Source organism: Pseudophryne corroboree, chromosome 1, assembly GCF_028390025.1.
Source record: "Pseudophryne corroboree isolate aPseCor3 chromosome 1, aPseCor3.hap2, whole genome shotgun sequence".
NCBI classification, from domain to species: domain Eukaryota; kingdom Metazoa; phylum Chordata; class Amphibia; order Anura; family Myobatrachidae; genus Pseudophryne; species Pseudophryne corroboree.
The window spans coordinates 1,185,799,372-1,185,819,282 of NC_086444.1; the positions used below are offsets into that span (position 1 = coordinate 1,185,799,372).

Here is a 19,911-nt window from a genome sequence, read left to right on the forward strand (position 1 = left end):
TATAGGTTTCTCAAGGCTACCTTGAAATATTATTTACAATAAATGAAAACATATCATTTATAATCAAACAACTAGTAACTAGCAAATAATGTTACTCTAAAGCGAGTTTTCTTAGACATCTTTGGAAATTTTTCTGGTAATAATAAAAAAAATGCAGGTAAAATGCTATCTGTTCAGGAGACCGATTCCAGAACACCACAGCCAGTGAAATGCCCCCAGACGGAATCCCGTCCTCCACAGGGTATTCCCACTCGGTTGCTGGGTCCATGCCAACAACCGAGTGGGCATATAACCTCTGGTGAGCTAAACGAGCCACCAGGCCCGTAGCGGGGAAAGCACAGTGAGTCCACGAGGAGGCTCGCTGCCGGGAATCCGACAGACATGCCGCTGTTGGTATAGTGACAGCCGGCATCCCGTCTGTCGGTAAAACATACCGATTGCCCTTGAGTACCTTTGGTGCATGAATTTCAATTTCAGTGGGGCTTAATGTAATGAATAGAAGGGGCACACTTTTCTTTTGTACTAATTTTACTATAAGCAAGCATCAAGTCACTTAATAGCCAACGTTATTTCCACTTTCACTGGAGAATAATTAGGGATGGTTATAATTAATGATGTGATAATAACTGAGGTGAATGGGCAAATATTCTCTCTGTAAAGTGCTGCGGAATATGTGTTAATTATATAAATAACTGGTAATAAATTAGTAAAGGTAAAACTCCCAATTTGGATGAAATCCATTAACTGAACTAAAAGCAGTCTGTTCAGTATTGAGTAGCCCGAGCAATTGATATTGCGGTTGATTTGGGATTAATGAGTGACAGGAATATATTTAAGTTTTCCTGTTTTCTGACTTATTCTATTTTGATTCAAATTACTATAAAAAAAATTTCAGTAAATCAGAAATTTACTCCTGAGTCCAGAATGGTAAGGATCTAATGAATCTGAAGTAAACTCTGATCTTTATACTAGCATGTATTTATTGATCTAGATGTATTGCCTCTAACATTGTTGCTTATTGTATCTGCATTGTTCTACTGTATTATTTCATTACAACTGTAAAATCTTCTTCGTGCTCACACACGGTTATTATCAATCCATGTCTGTCTCTCACTCATGGAAAGATTCACAGATACATGAGAAAGGGTCATTATAAAGATGAATATGGTAAAGAAATATTTTATAATGGAAAAGGAGAATTCTCTTCTCCTTTACACATACTAAATTGGATATATATTGATGTGGGAGAAGTAACTGCGCAGAACAGTAAATATGTAGGAACATTTGATGGATCAGTCCCAGATAACAAGCAGCTGTACATTGAACCATGGAAAATAAGTTGGAGAAATGGAAGAGTAAGTAAAATTGGATCTGAAAATTCTTAAATAGACATACAGTATAGTGACTAATGGTTTCTTCTTTAGTATGCAATATGTTAATTATTCTACTGGTAAAATTAGCATATGACACAACAAAATCCCAGTTCTAGATCATATAATCATTTAAATTAATAATGGAAAGCTATGCATTGTACAGAACTTAGTTTAATTTGGCATACATGTTATTAGATGAACTGATACTGTATATATGACTAAGTAATATAACCCAATTTGTTGTAGCATAAATCTGGACTGTTACATAAAAATGCAGGTGCACTGTCATGAAGTTACACCCCCAGATCAGTTGATACTAGAGGGAGAGATAAGTGGCAAAGTTAAAGACATACCAAATGCCTTTAGAGGACACTAAGTTTGTGGCAGCAAAGAAAGGGCAAGCAGACTAGCATCCAATAACATACTGTAAATCCATTGCAACTACAGCTTCCTCAATCTTCCTGTTTACATGGCACTTAAGGTATGCTAACAAGTCTTTACAATACTCTGGCTTTGCTGACCAACCCTCCCCTCCCCATAACTCCTCTCTAAACAGAGGGATGCTAAATGCACATATACTGTACTTCTCCATTTGTATACTCAAATATACTCAATTTTAGTGCATACAGTATGTGCAGTATGCAAAAACACATTTTTGATCTTCAGTTTTTGACTTTCCTCTAATGCTATATGAGCCCCATGTTAACTAATTTACACTTAAATATTAAATATTGCAAATTTGATAAAAGTTAGAAACTTAATTTTAAGAAAGTTGAACATAGCAGTATCATCTATAACAATAAGTTGCCCATCGCTAACTAGGGCATTTGAAACCACAATATAATTTTAAAATATTTTGTTGGGGCTATAATGAGCTATTTGTAAAAAAAACAACTATATACAGTTTATTACCCAAGTGTCCTAGAGTTATATTAACTCCTAGAATGGACAATGAATTCAATTTACTTCATAAATCACAAAAAAATGGCATAATATACAATCATAAAAAGTAGTATAGACGTATATATAAAGACAGTAGGAACAGGCTATAAAAATAAAGCAAAAAATAAAAAAAAGTCTTACTAATTTTGTAGTTGCAATGCATTTCACAGACAGGGCTGCTTCCTCATCTATGCCAAGCGCCATGGATAACTATTGTGCCAGTCTTTTAGGTGTTTACATTTCTAGAGGTAAATTTATAAAAAATCTGTTTTTCGCAACTGCTCTGTTTCAACACTGGCTAAATAAATTATCCATGTAAGTTCACTAATCCGATATCTTCTTGCTTTCCAGTATAAACCTAAAGACCTGTTTTACTTTTTAGAGTTGTTACATGGGTGTACAGTATGATGGCTCAGTTAAACCTCCTTAACCATACATGCTCTCCTAATAGATGCCACATGGACAATGTTCTAAAAAGTGTCTGGATGGATTCAGAAAAGCACCAAAGGAAGGATTCCATGCATGTTGCTATAACTGTGTGCCGTGTTCAGAAGGAGAAATATCCAATAAGCCTGGTATATGTACAATATTTTTATTTATGTATTTCATCTACAACTGTGATGTGGTCATCACAGGAACAATGATCAAATTGTCAGAATCCCTCTGATGACAGACATTCATATTGGCATATTCAATTGCTGTGTCTGCTTGGTCCAGTCAGAGGGGACTAACCTGTGCATGAACCCCCAAAGATGGACTTTTTTTTGCAGCTTCAGGAGCTGCAAGGAAAAGATGATGAAAAAAAGGCACAATATGGGGTTCATGCGTGGGGAAAACCCATTGATTCCGCAGCTTAGGATCAGAGAGTTTCTGCGCAGTAATCGCCGTTTTTAGGTGCGGCTAATTAAAAATATGCCATAGTGCTATGAGAGTATAAATTATCAAATTTATAGAAAATATAAACTGTACCATAACACCATAACTCTTTCCACCATTCCCAAGTCCCCTATACTTCTATAATCAATAACGAAAGTACAGCCATAGACTTCTACTACCACCGACAGGCATACTTAGTTGCAGACCAGAACCCTTTGCATATATACGTGGGGTTCGAGAGCACAGACCTCAGAATGTGTACAATCGTGTATAGCAGCTCAAATGCAGTACATTCAGCCTCATCATGAAGAAATGCTAATATAATTGTAGAGTGCTAGTAGTTACAATAGTAAATTGGGAAAACTGCAAACTACCATTGAAATATCCATATAAAAACATTATTTATTAGCTGTAAAAATGAAAAAAAAAAACTTGATTTGTCAAAGTCGAAAATATTGCAGTACACACATCACGTACAAACCACACACAGATGGCCTCCGTGCGTGTACTTGTTCTGCCGTACGTGCACATATTCGCAATTTGCATATGATCGCTCCTGCGGTCCTGCGTATTAGCGCGTGGTATTGGTAATTACGGTAGTATTTGTAATCGCATGGAAAAGCCATAAAAACACATTACATATTTAATCCACATAGTGCACAATGTACACATAGTCTACATGCACCACACCAGCGAGTTACACTTGCTTAAAGGGTATAATAACAAAGGGATTCACCTTTACAGGATAGGAGGTGACAGAATTAGGTTAAGAAGTGGTATTTGGTATCCAGCTGTATGGTATTTTAAAAACAATATGCCGGTGTTGGTTTGCGGAAGATCGCACGCTTCTGCGAATAGTTATGCGCAGGAGCAGAATATTAATATCAACTGTATTTACTGTACTCCTGATATTCGGCGGGAACCTGGTGGAGAACATCTGCAAGTGCACCTGGACCAGACATGCCCACCTATTCAAACTGACCTATGACCTCTCCTGTACTGTAAATGACCATCCCAGTGACCAATAGACAAAGAGATTACAGTTTCCATTGTGTTAGGTTTTGGACAAATGTACAAAAAGCCAGCTGCAGGCCCGGTCACACACAATCTCTGAAGATCATCTACCTTGATGATTGAGGACTGGACCAGGAAGCGCAGGTGAACAAATGTATGTACCATTGACTGTAGCCTTTTTCTCTTATTGTATTGTATTATTCTTGTAACCCCCTGCTAGTAAAATAACCGTTGGTGGGTTGGACCCCAACATAGTTTTGAAATACAATTTGGTGTTGTGTCCCATTTCCTGCTAAGGTTTAAGGTATATTTCTATCACATGCGTAGCTGCATTGTGCTCTCAGCGTGTTGGTGTGTGTGTTTGTACTGCGTGTACTTTGTACGTCCGTCGCGGCGTGAGTAAGCAAAGTACGTATAGGGTACGGGCCTTTGTACGCTAACTGTGTAAAAAGTACATAGGGTGAGGATTACATACAGCAGCCTCAGCGGCTCGAATTACAGTGTATTAAGGTATAGCTTTCTGTCCTGTAAAATAATCAGCATTCACAGAGTCTATAAACCATAAACTTAGAATTGATTGAACAATATAATAAATAAAAATACCTCTTATTTTAATTGTATAATTACTAGACAATGGGGCAAATGTATTAAGCCTGGAGAAGTGATAAAGCAGTGATAAATGCAAGGTGATAACGCACCAGCCATTCAGCTCCTAACTGCCAATTTACATATTGGCGCTGATTGGCTGGTGTGTTAGCACCTTGCACTTATCACTGCTTTATTACTTCTCCAGCCTTAATACATCTGTCACATTGTCCTCTTGGGATATGTTCCTTTAATATGGGGAAATAACTAACTATGTAGGAAGATGTTACATTTTAAAGTAGATATTGCATATACTGTACAGTATACAGTACAGAGTATAACAGAATCTTCAAACAGGAAAATTGTAAAAGTGTTACATCTGGATACAGTGTTCAATTTAATTATGTTGAAGCAATGTCTTGTAATGGCTCAAAGATGTAGACTATAAAAAGTCTTGTGAGGGATTGGTTCCCTTATTTTATATACCTCAGAAGACTACTGTACATATACAAATGATAACAAGGGAAAAGCTTCCAGTAAGAAGGCTCCTTTACAGATGCGTAACAAATGCAGGGCGAGCAGGGCTTATGCCATGGGTACCATGGCAAACCTGGCCAATGGGGACGCCGCTAGCCAGGGCAGTGTACTACCCGGCAAAGTAATATCCCAGCCGAGTACTCCTGGCACTTGCCTGGCAGCGTAGCCCTCTCTCCAAGAAATTGCTGTAATGTAACAGATCACTAATATTAATCCTCAGTCTTACCATTGCCCATGAGCAGTGACTACTTAAGATCATCCAGCTTACTTAGGTCATACAGTTTCCAATGCTCACCACAGAGTTCAGGCCAGCCAAAATCTCCAGATTGAGTTCACAGAAAAAGTGATCCAGGACACAAAGTGAAGGAAAAAAAATGTACAGCAATAAACCACCAGTACTACAAGCAAGAGTAGGTACATCACTGTCCAATGAGAAAATAGATCAAAGACAATTGAAAGGTTCGCCATGAACAAATAACAAAAAAAACTTGTCTTAGGGTTTAATAATCCTCTGGCTGATTGTCAGTTCTTCCTTTTGGAGAAAGGGGATAATGTGAGAGAGCAAATGAGAAAAAAAGGAGTGATATTAGAGAGAAAGAGAAGGAAAGACAGAATATGAAAGAGATGGAGAGACTGAAAGAGGAAAGCAAAATTGGATTGAAGGAGCAAGAAAGGTAGAGAAAGAGAATTGAGATCAACATTCTTGCTGAAATGTTTTTATTTATGTCACATTTTCATTTCACAGACAATGAACATTGCATGAAATGCAGCAATCTTGAATGGCCAAATGATTCAAGAAACCAATGTATTGCCAAAGCACAAGAGTTTCTTTCATATGAAGTGGACACTACAGCCTCAGTGTTTTCTATCACAGCTGTATTATTTTCTGTTATAATTGTTTTCATTATTGGATTATTTATCTTCTTCCGGACCAGCCAAATTGTCAGAGCTAATAACCGGAACCTCAGCTTTATTCTCCTCATCTCTCTAAAGTTGAGTTTACTCTGTGTATTTCTCTTCCTTGGTCGCCCAGTGGATATAACCTGCATGCTGCGGCAGATCTGCTTTGGAATCATATTTACTATCGCTGTGTCCTCAGTCCTGGCCAAGACTATCATGGTTTGCATTGCTTTTAAAGCCACAAGACCTGGAAGCTACTGGAGAAAATGGATGGGAGTCAAACTACCAAATTCCTTAGTGGTGATCTGCTCATCTGTCCAGGTGCTGAATGGTGTCATCTGGTTGTCCGTTTCTCCTCCATTTCAAGAGTTTAACATAGACACATATCCTGAGACTATCATCATCCAATGTAATGAGGGTTCTGTGCTGGCCTTTTATTTCATGTTGGGTTACATGGGACTCCTGGCAGCTGTGAGCTTTGTTCTGGCTTTCATGGTGAGGACATTACCTGACATCTATAATGAGGCCAAATATATCACATTCAGCATGCTGGTGTTCTGCAGTGTGTGGGTCTGTGCCATCCCGGCCTATCTGAGCAGTAAGGGGAAACATATGGTCATTGTAGAGGTGTTTGCTATATTAGCTTCATGTATTGGGATAGTAGGCTGTATGTTTTTCTCCAAATGCTACAATATTCTGATGAGACCTGAAGTAACCAGAAAAGTTTTGGTCTGGGGAAAATGAAACAATTCATCATGATATGATCTGATACACTGTAATAAATGCCTACATTTCATTATATAATATTTACACCTGAAGACAATGAGTCTGATGCTAAATTTTTGTACTTTACACTTAAAAGAAACACATGCACAAGGGGAATATTTTTGCACATATACAGACAATTTCATATATTTTCAATATTGGAAAAAAATTACTGCAAGGGGTCAGTTCTAAACAACCACTGAGAGACAGAGGTATTGCAAACAAGTAAGCTTTTATTTCCAGCTGATAGGCATAGCCACTGTAATAGCTTCTTACAAATGGTACCATCAACATTTCAAAAATAGCAATTCAGCTTACTTGAAGACAGCAGCATAAAAAGTCAGAGTATTCACAACAGTTTCAGGGTGCATATTTCTCCAGGACAGAGAGCATTGCCAAAGGTGCAGCCTCTCCCACACATTCCCCACTACTAATTCATCTGGCCTGGTTTTTACACCTAAACTGGTCCTGATTAAGGAAAGGGTGTGGATCCGCCTTGAACAGCAGGTGATTAACTCCTTCCTCAGAATGTTGGAGAGAGCCACTCTGCCACATACCGCCCCCCATTAAAGGGCGAACCTAGACCACCCATGATGGAAGCCCGGCTTTCCAGCCCTGTCCAGGACAAAAAAATCTTCATTTATATGTAGACATTCCGGTCGATGCCGGACTTCAAAAGAAAAATGCTGAACAACCAGGTACCGCCTTGTCAGTCTTGCATTAGAATTTTTCATAACATGTAACCATTTTCTGTGACCATGGTAAACTTGACCCCACAAAGATTATATCTCAAAGCCTCAAGAGTCCATTTTATATCAAGGCATTCTTTTTCGACTACAGAATACTTAGTCTTTCATGGAAACAATTTTCTACTCAAAAACAGAATGGGGTGTTCAATGCCATCAAACTCCTGACACAAAACTGCCCCAAACCAACATCTGAGATGTCTGTTTGTACCGGCTTTGCAAAATCTGGAGACTTTAAAACTGGGCCTTTATACAAAAGCACTTTAATTCTGGTGAACGCAGACACTCCATAAACCACTCAAGTTTATTTGGGGCAGAATTTTTCAAACGATCTGTTAACGGAGCCACTAAGGTAGAAATTTCAGGGAAAAAACTTCTGTAATAGCCTGCCAAACCCAAGAAGGATCTCAACTCTTTTTTGTTAGTTGGAACTGGGGCATCAGCAAGCGCCTTAACCTTACTCACAAGAAGCTTCAGACACCCATTGCCCACTACATAGTCTAAGTATTTAGTTTAATTTTTAGCTAGAACACATTTCTTTAAATTAGCAGTTAAACCGCTAAGACTAACAGTCCTAAGCATGTTAACATGGGCACTCCAATGCTGACTATATATAACAATATCGTCCAAATAGGCTGCAGTATAATTTTGATGAGGACAAAGCACCCGGTCCATTAACCTCTGAAAAGAGGCTGGGGAATCATGCAGGCAGAAGGGCATTGTTTTGAATTGAAAAAGGCCTATCAGAGTGGAGAAAGCAGTCTTCTTCTTAGCTTCCTCCAACAACTCAATCTGCAAATACCCCTTCTTAAGGTCAAGAGTAGAAATATATATGGCCGAACCTAATCTTTCAAGGAGATCGTCAACCCTTGGCATTGGGTAGGCATCACATTTTGAAACAGCATAAACTCTTCAGAAGTCTACACAAAACCTTGTAGAAGCACCTGGCTTTGTGACCAACACAATAGGGTTACACCAGTCGCTAAACGACTCATCAATTACCACTAATTTCAACATCTCTTGTACTTCCTTGATTACTTGTTCTTGTTTCTCATTTGGAAGTCAATAAGGTCTTTGTTTAACAACTATCCCTAGTGGGGTTATGATGTCATGTAAGACTAAATTGGTTCTCTTCAGTTTATCTGAAAAAACATCTGAGAACTATTTAAGAAGGTTCCCCAAGGGAGGCTTCAAAGTGTCTGAATCTAGAGGTTAAACGGGAGAAGCAACCCCTTCCAAATGGGGAACCTGTGGACCAAGGTCAGTATGGCCAATAACAAGGTCTACAAAAAAAACATTTTGGTCCTTACTTGCTTTCAACAAATTAACATGATAGATCTGCCTACCTCTATGGGAGTCAGGGTTAGAGACCTCATAATTGACATCTCTAACCTTTCTAATCACTTCAAATGGCTCCTGCCACTTTGCTAGTAGCTTACAACTCTGAGTAGGCAGCAACAAAAGGACTTTATCACCTGGTGAAAAAACTCTAGTTTGGCCATTGAAGATATAGAGGGCATTTTCCAAATTCTCCTGGGCCAATTGACCTAGTAGGTCTATGCAATTACGCATCTGAACCACATATTGAAGGACACTTTTGCCCTCTATTGGCTGTTCTTCCCATGCCTCATGCAAAAGATCAAGAACACCACATGGTTTCCTCCCATACAGAAGCTCAAAAGGGGCAAAGACAGTAGAAGACTGGGGAACCTCCCTGATTGCAAATAACAAAACCAGTCTATTTCCAACTTGTACATGTACCTGTATCCTAGGCGGGTGAGGACAGGTCTCTACAGCTGTAAAGACACGGAGAAAGAACAATCCATATGCGGGCATACGCACTCTTGGTGCCCATCTTTGCCACATGATGAATAAATCTGCGCTGAAGTTGTTGGAGAAGTTACCAGCTCTGGACCTCCAATTTCCAGGGAAAAAGCAGTCAATGCCTTCCCTGTAAAATGACCTCTTGGCCAAACATCCTCTTTACGGATAGCGAGGGGAGAAGCTTTGGGTCTCAATTTCTTCGAGGTCAGCATCTGAGAGGAAGACTGGCATCTATCCGGATCCTGACGTGGGGACACCTTACCCCGAGACAACGGCTGTTGCGGGGACCGGCATGGAGACTCCAGCATAATTAAAGTAGAAAGGTTCTCCATACCTTCCTGCGTCAGCAATGCATTTTCCACTAGCCGGACTGCAGAGTCTAAAGTGTCAACCTGTTGCAGCTGTACCCCTGTTAGCAGATCTTGGCAGGAAGAAGAGCAGTAAATTGTTCCAAGGTGATCAACTCCACTAGCTGGGCAGAGTTATTTGCCTCTGGGCCACAACACATGGCCTCACATCAGGATCATAGGAAACAGAACTGAATTTTTTTCCGGGACGCTTTTGGAAAAAGGCCAATTCGGTTGGCCACAGCAGCCTTCACATGGTCAAAATCTTTTGCATCTTCCAGCAACAGGTCAACATACACAGCTTGGGCCTCCCCTGTTAGCAGAGGGGCAATCCACAGGACCTAGGATTCTTTGGGCCATGCATGCAAAGAAGGCCCAAAAGGGCCATGCACGCAAGGCCCAAAGAAGGCCCAAAGAAGGCCCAACTTTTTTAAAGGTTGTAAGAAAGGCCTCCACATCATCTGAGGCCTGCATTTTGGGAAGTACTGGAGCATTCACTTCTGCTTGCTGCTGTTTAAAGAAGTCCAACATCTGTTGCATAATGGCTTTCATGGTCACTTGTTCAGGATCCTTTGCACAGGACGCACTTATCCCACCTCTTACACCACAATGTAGCAGGTCAGTTCCAAACAACCAATGAGAGGCAGAGGTATTGCAAACAAGTAAGCTTTTATTTCCGGCTGACAGGCATAGCCACTGTAATAGCTACTTACAAATGGCTTAATAAACATTTAAAATATAACAATTCAGCTTACTTGAAGACAGCAGTATAAAAAGGCAGAGTATTCACAGCAGTTTTGGGGGGCAGATTTCTCCAGGACAGAGAGCATTGCCAAAGGTGCAGCCTCTCCCACACATTCCCCACTATTAACTCATCTGGCCTGGTTTTTATACCTTAGCTAGTCCTAATTAAGGAAAGAGTGTGGATCCTCCCAGAGCTGCTGGTGATTAACTCCTACCTTAGAATGTGGGAGAGAGCCACTCTGCCACATTTACTAAGAATTTCCGTGCTGCAACTTCCTCAGGGGTATCAGATGGTGGGGCATGCACTGGGGAACCTTATATTATGTCCTCAAAAGGTGACCACGCCGCAAACCGGATCCGGTATTGTCCGGTGCGCATGCGCGGGATAACGCGTAATCACGCGAGATCCCAGTTGGTGCAGGGAACTACAGAATGCAACTCCGTGGTGCGCGTGCGCATCCCGGCATGCTGGCCGCGCATGCGCCATGCAGTTGCTCTTGGCAGCATCGCGATCCAGCTCCGTAGAAGTGCTGATAAAGGTGGCTGGATTGCTGGGATATTATACAGTACTTGAGATTTTGATATACATGATAGATGTAAACATATACACTGTCTATAAAGAATATAAAATATAGATAAAATATAAAATATAAAATATATAATATACACACATAAATACATAAAAAATGGTTTAAAAATGCAGAAGAATGAATGATAAAATAGGAATTAGGTAAATATAAAATACATTGGTAAACACTATCCGAGATGTTAAATAAATGAACATTATAGTGAATTAGAGGGTGTTCTAAGATTCTGTCTTCTTATTCTAAACCATACAGAATTAATACTTCATAAGTGAGTATTATGAGGTTCATCAGAAATTGCACACAGTATTTGTTAAAAGTTCATAAGCAGTTTACAAACAGTACTCATAAAAAAGGTGTAAGTTCATAATATTCATTAAGACCCGCTGGCATAAGAGTGTTTAAAGTTTGGATCCAAAACATTTCCATTTGTGCCAGTTTCCTATCAATATCACCTTCCCTCGGCCCCATTGTTACATGTTCTATGCCTTTGAAGGTCATGAGGTCAGGTTTAGAGTGATAGGTTTTATTATAATGTTTGGGAACTGAATGATTGTCCATCTTATTCCTTATTGCTCTAACGTGTACCTGTATTCTCAACCTGAGGTTCCTTTTTGTTTTTTCCTATATACTTGTAGCCACATGGACATTCCAGGTAATAAATGACATACATTGTAGAACAATTTATCAGATCCTTGATTTTAAAGGTTTCAGAGTTCTTTGAATCACTGAAGTTTTTACAGTCCTTATGGGTATATTTGCAGATGCAACAATGATTGCATCTAAAAAAAGCCTTTTGTTTTAAGCCAGGAATCCTGTTTTTCAGTGTGAATGGGTTTGAGCATACTAGGAGCTAAGATGTCTTTTAAGTTTCTTGCTTTTCTATAAATGGTTTTTGGTCGATCCAGTAATTCTTGATTCAGGATGTTGTCCATCTTTAGGATGTGCCAGTGTTTCTTAATGGCTACTTCTATCTGCTTTTCACTGGCATTATAGGTCGTAATGAAGTTAAATTAGTGATCGTTACTTTCTTCTTTCACTTTATGGCCCTCATTATGAGTTGTTCGCTCGCTAGATGCCTTTAGCAGCTTTGCACGCGCTAAGCTGCTGCCTACTGGGAGTGAATATTAGCTGTGCAGAATTGCGAACGAAAGGTTCGCAGAATTGCGAATAGAATAGCGATTAGATATTTCTTTGCAGTTTCTGAGTAGCTCGAGACTTACTCTACCACTGCGATCAGTTCAGTAAGTTTCGTTCCTGGTTTGACGTCACACACACGCCCAGCGTTCGCCCAGACACTCCCCCGTTTCACCAGACACTCCCACGTTTTTCCCTGAAACGCCTGCGTTTTTTCACACACACCCATAAAACGGAGAGTTTTGTCGACAAACCAGAGCGCATACCAAGTATCACATTACAAAATGTGTGTCATATATAATTTAAAAAAATTAAAAAAATTAATCACCATAGATAGAAGCACAAAGTCCTCAATGCATGGAGATGGTGACTGGATAAATGATCTTACTCAAGGAAACTTCTCTCCAAAATACAGGTTTCCATGTGCTTTAGTGAACCTGTAAAATACAGTAAGTGTATCTTTTCCCCACAATGAATAGAGATAAATGAGAGACACTAAAAACACAGACCATAGTGTAGCAGAATTTAAAAAAAGCAATATTTAATGCTACAGATTGCACTCACAAGGAACATCATAAAAACAGCATATCACATAATTCTCTATAGGACAGCACAGCATATATCGGGTGTGGTTCATCAAATCGACAATGTCTAGGTCGACAATGTTTAGGTCGACCACTATAGGTCGACAGTCACTAGGTCGACATGGATGGAAGGTCGACAGGGTTTCTAGGTCGACATGTGCTCGGTCAACAGGTCTAAAGGTCGACATGAGGATTATTTTTTTTGGGTGTTGTTTTTTTCGTAGAGTGACCGGGATCCCAAATTAGTGCACCGCGTCCCCTTGCATGGCTCGCTTCGCTCGCCATGCTTTGGGCATGGTGCCTTCGCTCCGCTACCGCTTCGCTCGGCACACTTTACCATTCCAATCGTAGTCCACGTGGATCGTTAAGTATGAAAAAATTCAAAAAAAGAAAAAAAATGTGGAAAACTAATGTCGACCTTTAGACCTGTCGACCTAGCACATGTCATCCTAGAAACCCTGTCGACCTTCCATACATGTCGACCTAGTGACTGTCGACCTATAGTGGTCGACCTAAACATTGTCAACCTAGACATTGTCGCTCTTCAGACCGGATCCCCATATATCACCCAGGGGGATCCTGAATCCACAGATGACTCTTAGGTGGATGGTCTCAAAGCTATGATTCCATTCAGGATAGCACTGCCTCCCCAGAGATATATGAAGGTCCTGGAGTCCACAGCACATAAACGGGTGCCACGCTTAATGCATTTCAGACATATAGTCCTTCATCAGAAGCGTGGTTCCATGGCTCAAGTGTCCGTTTTTAAACCTACATTAAATGCATTACATGTGAAATCCATCGCCACTTTCCAAGTGGTGCTCATGTGCAATCGGTCCGGAAGCCGGAAGCGGAAGTTCCTCATGCGTTTCATATTCGTTCGACAACCCTGGAAGTGTCGGTATTTGCATTCAACGCTCGGGATAAGTTCCTCTAATGGTAGAAATGTCCAAAAAGAACGGAATCCTTATACAAGCATCCCATATCATAAATGGAGTCCATTAATGATAAATCCTCCAGGATAATATTGCATGTAAGACAAAACAAAAAAAATGCAGCAATTACCATAAAAAACAAACAAGAAAAACACACACAATTCCAAGAATGTTCAATATTCACATAGGTATAGAATGTCAATTTGGCTTCACTAATTTTTTATTCTACATGGAGTGCAGGACTAAAAATAAAATCATGGTAGAAAGCACTTTATCTCGAATTCAGCATTCTGTCTCTTGGGACCAAGGGTCCCTAAATGTTGAATCCACCTCATTTCTGCTTGGGACAATCTTCTCTCGATGTCTCGTGATCTCCTGGAATTATTGCCTGGATGCCCCAAAAATTAGTTAAGCAACATTCATTGGAGTTTTGTACTTTCTTAAAATGAGATGAGATGCTATGCGTCTCTAAGCCTTTACGAATATTGTAAATATGTTCTGCCCATCTTGTTTTTGCACATCTTCCTGTTTTACCAACATAACATATGCCACATGCACATTCCAACACATGGACAACGTTCTTTGTGTGACATGTTATAAACTCTTTTATTGGGTGCATGTGGCCATTTACTGTGAATTCGGTAAACTTCCTCACAGGGGTGAAATCCCTTTGTTCTTATACTGTTTCAGCTCGTTATCCAAGCTACTTTTTACAAGTTGTTTTTTTAAGGAAGGGGCCTTCCTATAGATGAAAACAGGCTTATCGGGTAGCGAAGCCCCTATTACCGAATCCTGTTTGAGGATATTCCAATTATCCTTAAAAACACGTTCAATACCTTTAAAAGACCTGTTATATTGACTAATGAACACCCACTTATATTTTTCATCAGAAGAAGTGGTTTTGTCCTTGATCTCTAAAAGGTTTTCCCTATCAATATTATTAACCTTTTCTCTTGCTGTATTCAAGAAATTGGATTTGTATCCTTGCTTGGACAAATGACTGGAGAGTTCATCAAGTTATTGATTACATATCTCCATATTTGAACAATTTCTTTTAATTCTTGCAAACTGAGTGAACGGGATACCATCCAGCCAGTTTACATGATGGCGGCTTGTTCTATCTATGAAGCTATTAGAATTTGTTTCTTTTCTATACGTTTTAGAATTCACTTGTTTATTTGCAATATAAATGTTTAGGTACAAAAACGCCACTTCCTTCTGACTGATAGTAAATGTCAGCTTGATTGACATATCATTGCAATTAAGTCCTTCACAAAAGGTCCTTAGTGTCTCTTCCTCACCCCTCCATAAAAAAACACGTCATCAATGTAGTGATGCCGGGACACTAGACCCACCACCAGACCGCCAATTGCCCAAATTTGGGAGTCCTCCCAGTACAACATAAACAAGTTGGTGTAACTGGGGGTGAACTCAGTGCCCATGGCAGTGCCGAAGCGCTGTAAGTAAAACGTACTATCAAAGTAAAAATAGTTATTCAATAAAATGAATTTTATACCTTCAAGAATGAAATCTTTCATCATTTCACTAAGATTACTGATGTTCAAAAAATGGGAGACTGTAGTTAATCCTTTCTCAAAATCTATAATAGTGTACAGTGTACAGACATTTGCAGTACACAGAAAGTCACCACTTTCCCATTGGTAATCTCTCAGTTTCCATAGGACATCCAGGGCACCAAGAGAAATCCTAGGCCCCGGTACAACAACTTCCTGGGCCCCCCTGACCCCTAGAAGTGGTGTGACAACAGCATGCTGGGGGCATGGCCACACCTCTTTTGGGGAGTGTCTAGAACATGAGAAGCACCCACTCACAGGAGCATGGCATGCCCCCCAGCAAGAGCAGTAGAGAGCCTGGCTGGGCCCAGGTAGTTTTCAGGGACTATGGCCTAATCACAGGAGGTGTGGACATGCACCCTTAGAAACAATTGTATGTGTGCTGGGCTGTGAAGAAAATATGCAACTGCTGCTTCCAGGGTAGGGGGGCTAAACCTGGGCCCCCACTGGGCCCCTCCATCACACCTGAGCCCAGGTAATTTGTAGCGTTCCCCCACCCCTCTCTTGACGCCACTGAGGACATCACCTGTATCTTTAAGGAAAGATCTGGTGGTTTTTACTAAAGGTTGCAGGTGGTAATCAATCATAGCTGAAAGGTTTCTTGTTAGACTATTACAGCCAGATACTATAGGCCTGCCAGAAGGGTGTAGGAGGGCCTTGTACATTTTTGGGAGAACATATATCACAGGAATAAGGATTCACTATATTCAGAAATTCAAATTAATTTTATTTTTTAGTAATTACCTTATTTACTAAGGCTTTTGTACTCAGATCACAAAGTGCTTTAGCAATTCATGCCATTGGATCTGTTTTTAAGTTCTGATACGTCATTCCATTATTTAGTTGTCTACATACTTCCTGCATGTATGCCTCTTTTATCATAAGGACCACACCTCCACCCCTATCAGCTGTTTTAATAACCAGGTCTTATCCTCTTTAAGAGAATGGATCGCTTCAAATTCTTTCCTTGTAAGATTAGGTTTGTCCTTCCTAGGGACCTTTTGAATAACTTTCTGAATTTCATCACAGACCACCTTATTAAAAACATCTAAACAATTACCTCTAGATTGAATCGGATAAAACGTGGAGGGGGGTTTAAACCAGAAATTTCCTTAGTATTTACAGCTAAAGCATCATCTTTCTCCTTATTTTGAAAGTAACGTTTAATGGTAAGCTTGCAGATAAATTTCTGTACATCCCCAAAAAATCTAAAGAGTTAGGCATATTAGAAGGGGCAAATTTTAGCCCCTTTTGTAAGACTTTTGTCTCATGAACATTATCCAATTTAGACTGTTAGCCCCTTCCTCCCATAATATCAATATGTTTTCAGGCAATGCCTCCCTCTGTTTTTATCAGAACTGGGAACCTAAATTCTGCAAACCTATTAGTCTATAGAAGCAGGACTCCTCATTCCCTTTTTGCTCTGCCTCTAACTGTCTTACATTGCTGCGTGGGGAGAGGAAAAAAGATCCTGCCCAAGATAATTATTAATAATCAATAATCTCACAAAAAAAACATTTGTGGGCTATCTATCCGAAAGGCACATGGAATGTAACTCCCAGGAATAGGATACAGTGTACTCAGAGAAAAATAAATCTAGATCAGCTGTGGCTAATAAAGAAAGTAATTTGATTTTGGGGCACTCTCAAAAAACGATCAACTAAATGTAATGATTACAATGTTTTGAAAACGAAATACGGTAGCCATGACTATTCTTGCATGCACAATGAATTCAATGCTATGATGTTGTGATGTGAACTGCACATTTATATTGATATATTATGCAATTGCATACTCTTTGCTATAAGAAAGGATCCCTAACTTCTGCATTTCAGTACTAAGAACTACAATAGCAAAAGTTTCTTCTACTGAATCATTACTTGTCTTAAACCAATTGTGTATGGTACTTCTTGTATTTCAAAGTAACCCTTTGTACCCAGCTAGCTTCAGTATGTTCCAGGATGAAGCAGGTAATTTGGATTCACAGGTATTAATGAGATACACAATAGGCACTAGACCCAACAAAACAAAGTTATATTGAGAAAAATATTCAATGAATATACTTAGCTTGGCCATTCAGGATGCTGGCGGTTTCTGTGACCAAATGCCGGAATCCCAACGCCACACAGATCTCCAACACTAGAACAGTGAACGCCGACATCCTGAAGGTAAGCATCAGGATGACTGTTATGGTTAGGGCCGGGGGGGGGTGTTTAGTGTTAGGTAATAGAGGGGGGTTAGCTGTAGCCCCGCCCCCTGACTCCTAGCCCTAGCTGACACCCACAGTCTTAGCCATAGCCACAACTTCCCGAATCTTAGCCCTAGCTGCCATCCCTGGTGAGTTAGGGTTATGGTAGGGGACAGGGGTGTGGTAAAATAATTACCCCATCCCCTGTCGGCATTGACCGCTGGTATCCCGACTGCCAGGATCATATACCCAACCTGAACTAGCTTATATTCACCTAGCTCTCTATACTCATTCCTGAATAATCATCACATCGGCAGAGAAAAGGTCCAAAGTTGAACATGTAACATATACAGTATTACTAACATAGAGTAGGGGGCAATGTTGCCTTAATTATAGCTATAAGCAATAATATGAATTACAATTGATGTACCAACTGTAGATCTTTTCTTCAAAATATACGTTTACAGAATCCTCTTCAAACTCCTCACCCTCACATACAAGGCCATCTCTAATTCCACTGCTCCCTACATCTCCAACCTCCTCTCCCTTCATACTCCCTCCCGTCCCCTACGGTCGACCAATGAACATCGCATCTCCACCACCCTGGTCACTGCTTCCCATGCTCAAGTTCAAGACTGTGCCCGTGCTGCATCCCTTCAGTGGAATGCACTCCCCAGCTCCATTAAACTCTCCCCGACCTTGCAAAGCTTCAAACGGGCACTAAAAACCCACCTATTCATCAAAGCATACCCTCCCGATGCATAACCTAGTCTTGAGGCCGCTCCTCCATCCCCCGCCTCATGCCTTCAACATCTCAGCTTTTTTGCTCACATACTGCCATCAGGCTACCTCTGGCTTGCTTGCACCTCATGTCATCTGTGTGTTGACCCTTCCCACTAGATCGTTAGCTCTTCAGAGCAGGGCCCTCTTTCCTCTTGTTATCTAAGCCCTCTTCTCGCTACATTTCACTCGCAGCTCTCCCCTACTCAGCGACCATCTTTACCGCTTTTTTTCCTGCTGGTAAAGGCTCATCTGCATCTGTGGCCCCAAGTAGTACAATGAATACTCCCTCACTACTTACATCTTAGCTGTATTATGTCTTGAGAATTGTGGTGCTCTTTGTTACCTGTACTCTATTTGTTATTTATTTACTGTAATGCTAAGTTTTATCTCCTTGTACTATCCTCTGTATGGCACTGCGAAACACTTGTGGCGCCTTATAAATAAAATGTAATAATAATAATAAGTTTAAAATCGGCTTGTGGTATGTAAGCATTATAGCCTAACTGTGCCATAAAACACACCATATTGTATCCATATGACACTATGATAACAAAGGATCTCACAGAAGCTTAGGGTAGTCCTCTCTATGGGACAGTTTTGAAAAGTGGTCAAATACGACCCAAATAGCATTAGAATGATTAGAATGGGTAATTGACAGATCCTGCCCTGGCCTCGCTTTTTACATTGCCCCAAACACAGTGCCAAATTGCTTATTATTGTGTATTTGGATGCTATTTTTTATAAGCATTTTACTGTATGTTATATGGATTCACCTTCTGGGATTCTTCCATGAAATACTAAATAGGCACATTTGTTCTCTTTTTCTTGTATAAATTGTATCGACAGCATTTCCATGTAACGCAACTGTTACTTTTTGTTTTCTGATCTTTTTTTTATTGTACTGTTCTTTAAAAATGTATTTGAAAAAATCCTGATATAAAAAAGGAACATTTCTGGGTGGCAATTGCAGCAAAATTTGCAGTCAAACACAAGATATCTGTCTCATGGAAGTATGGAAGTGTGTAGCTAGACTTCCGTGCTATTCTAAGGCACAAATACAGTGATGGGAAGAGTGTATGTGACACACAGAATGGGACTGGTGAAAGAGCTTATACTAATGATTACGGTAGTGGCTGTGGATGGGAAAACAATGGGAGGTTCTGCTTTCCTCTTGAAGACATACTGATATTCGCATTAGCATAAGGTAGTAAGCAGGGCTGCCATCAGAAATTGTGGGGCCCAGGAATAACAAATAGACAGGGCCCCTTCCTCCCCTCAAAAAAAAAAAGATACTGCCTCACTGCTTCACCCCTATGTGATGTCATACATTGTGATGTTACATGTAGGTGGAATGTTATGGACCTACAGGAATGGTTAATAGAGAGCTGATGCACAGATAAGGTTGTGTCATAAGATGTAGTCCCTGGGCATCAGCCTGCTGTTGATTTACAGACTGGTGCAGGTCTACAGGTA

At 40.2% G+C, this 19,911-nt stretch overlaps 1 protein-coding gene across 1 annotated transcript in view; it reads left to right on the top strand.

Moving 5' to 3' along the window:
- LOC135051158 (vomeronasal type-2 receptor 26-like) overlaps positions 1-19,911 on the top strand; it is an 88,737-nt gene that overhangs the window by 38,211 nt on the left and 30,615 nt on the right. Inside the window, exons 4-7 of the mRNA XM_063957294.1 lie at positions 1,125-1,355; positions 2,767-2,890; positions 6,073-6,956; positions 10,944-11,013. Coding sequence (XP_063813364.1) covers positions 1,125-1,355; positions 2,767-2,890; positions 6,073-6,956; positions 10,944-11,013 — 1,309 coding nt within the window. The remainder of the gene's footprint in view (positions 1-1,124; positions 1,356-2,766; positions 2,891-6,072; positions 6,957-10,943; positions 11,014-19,911) is intronic.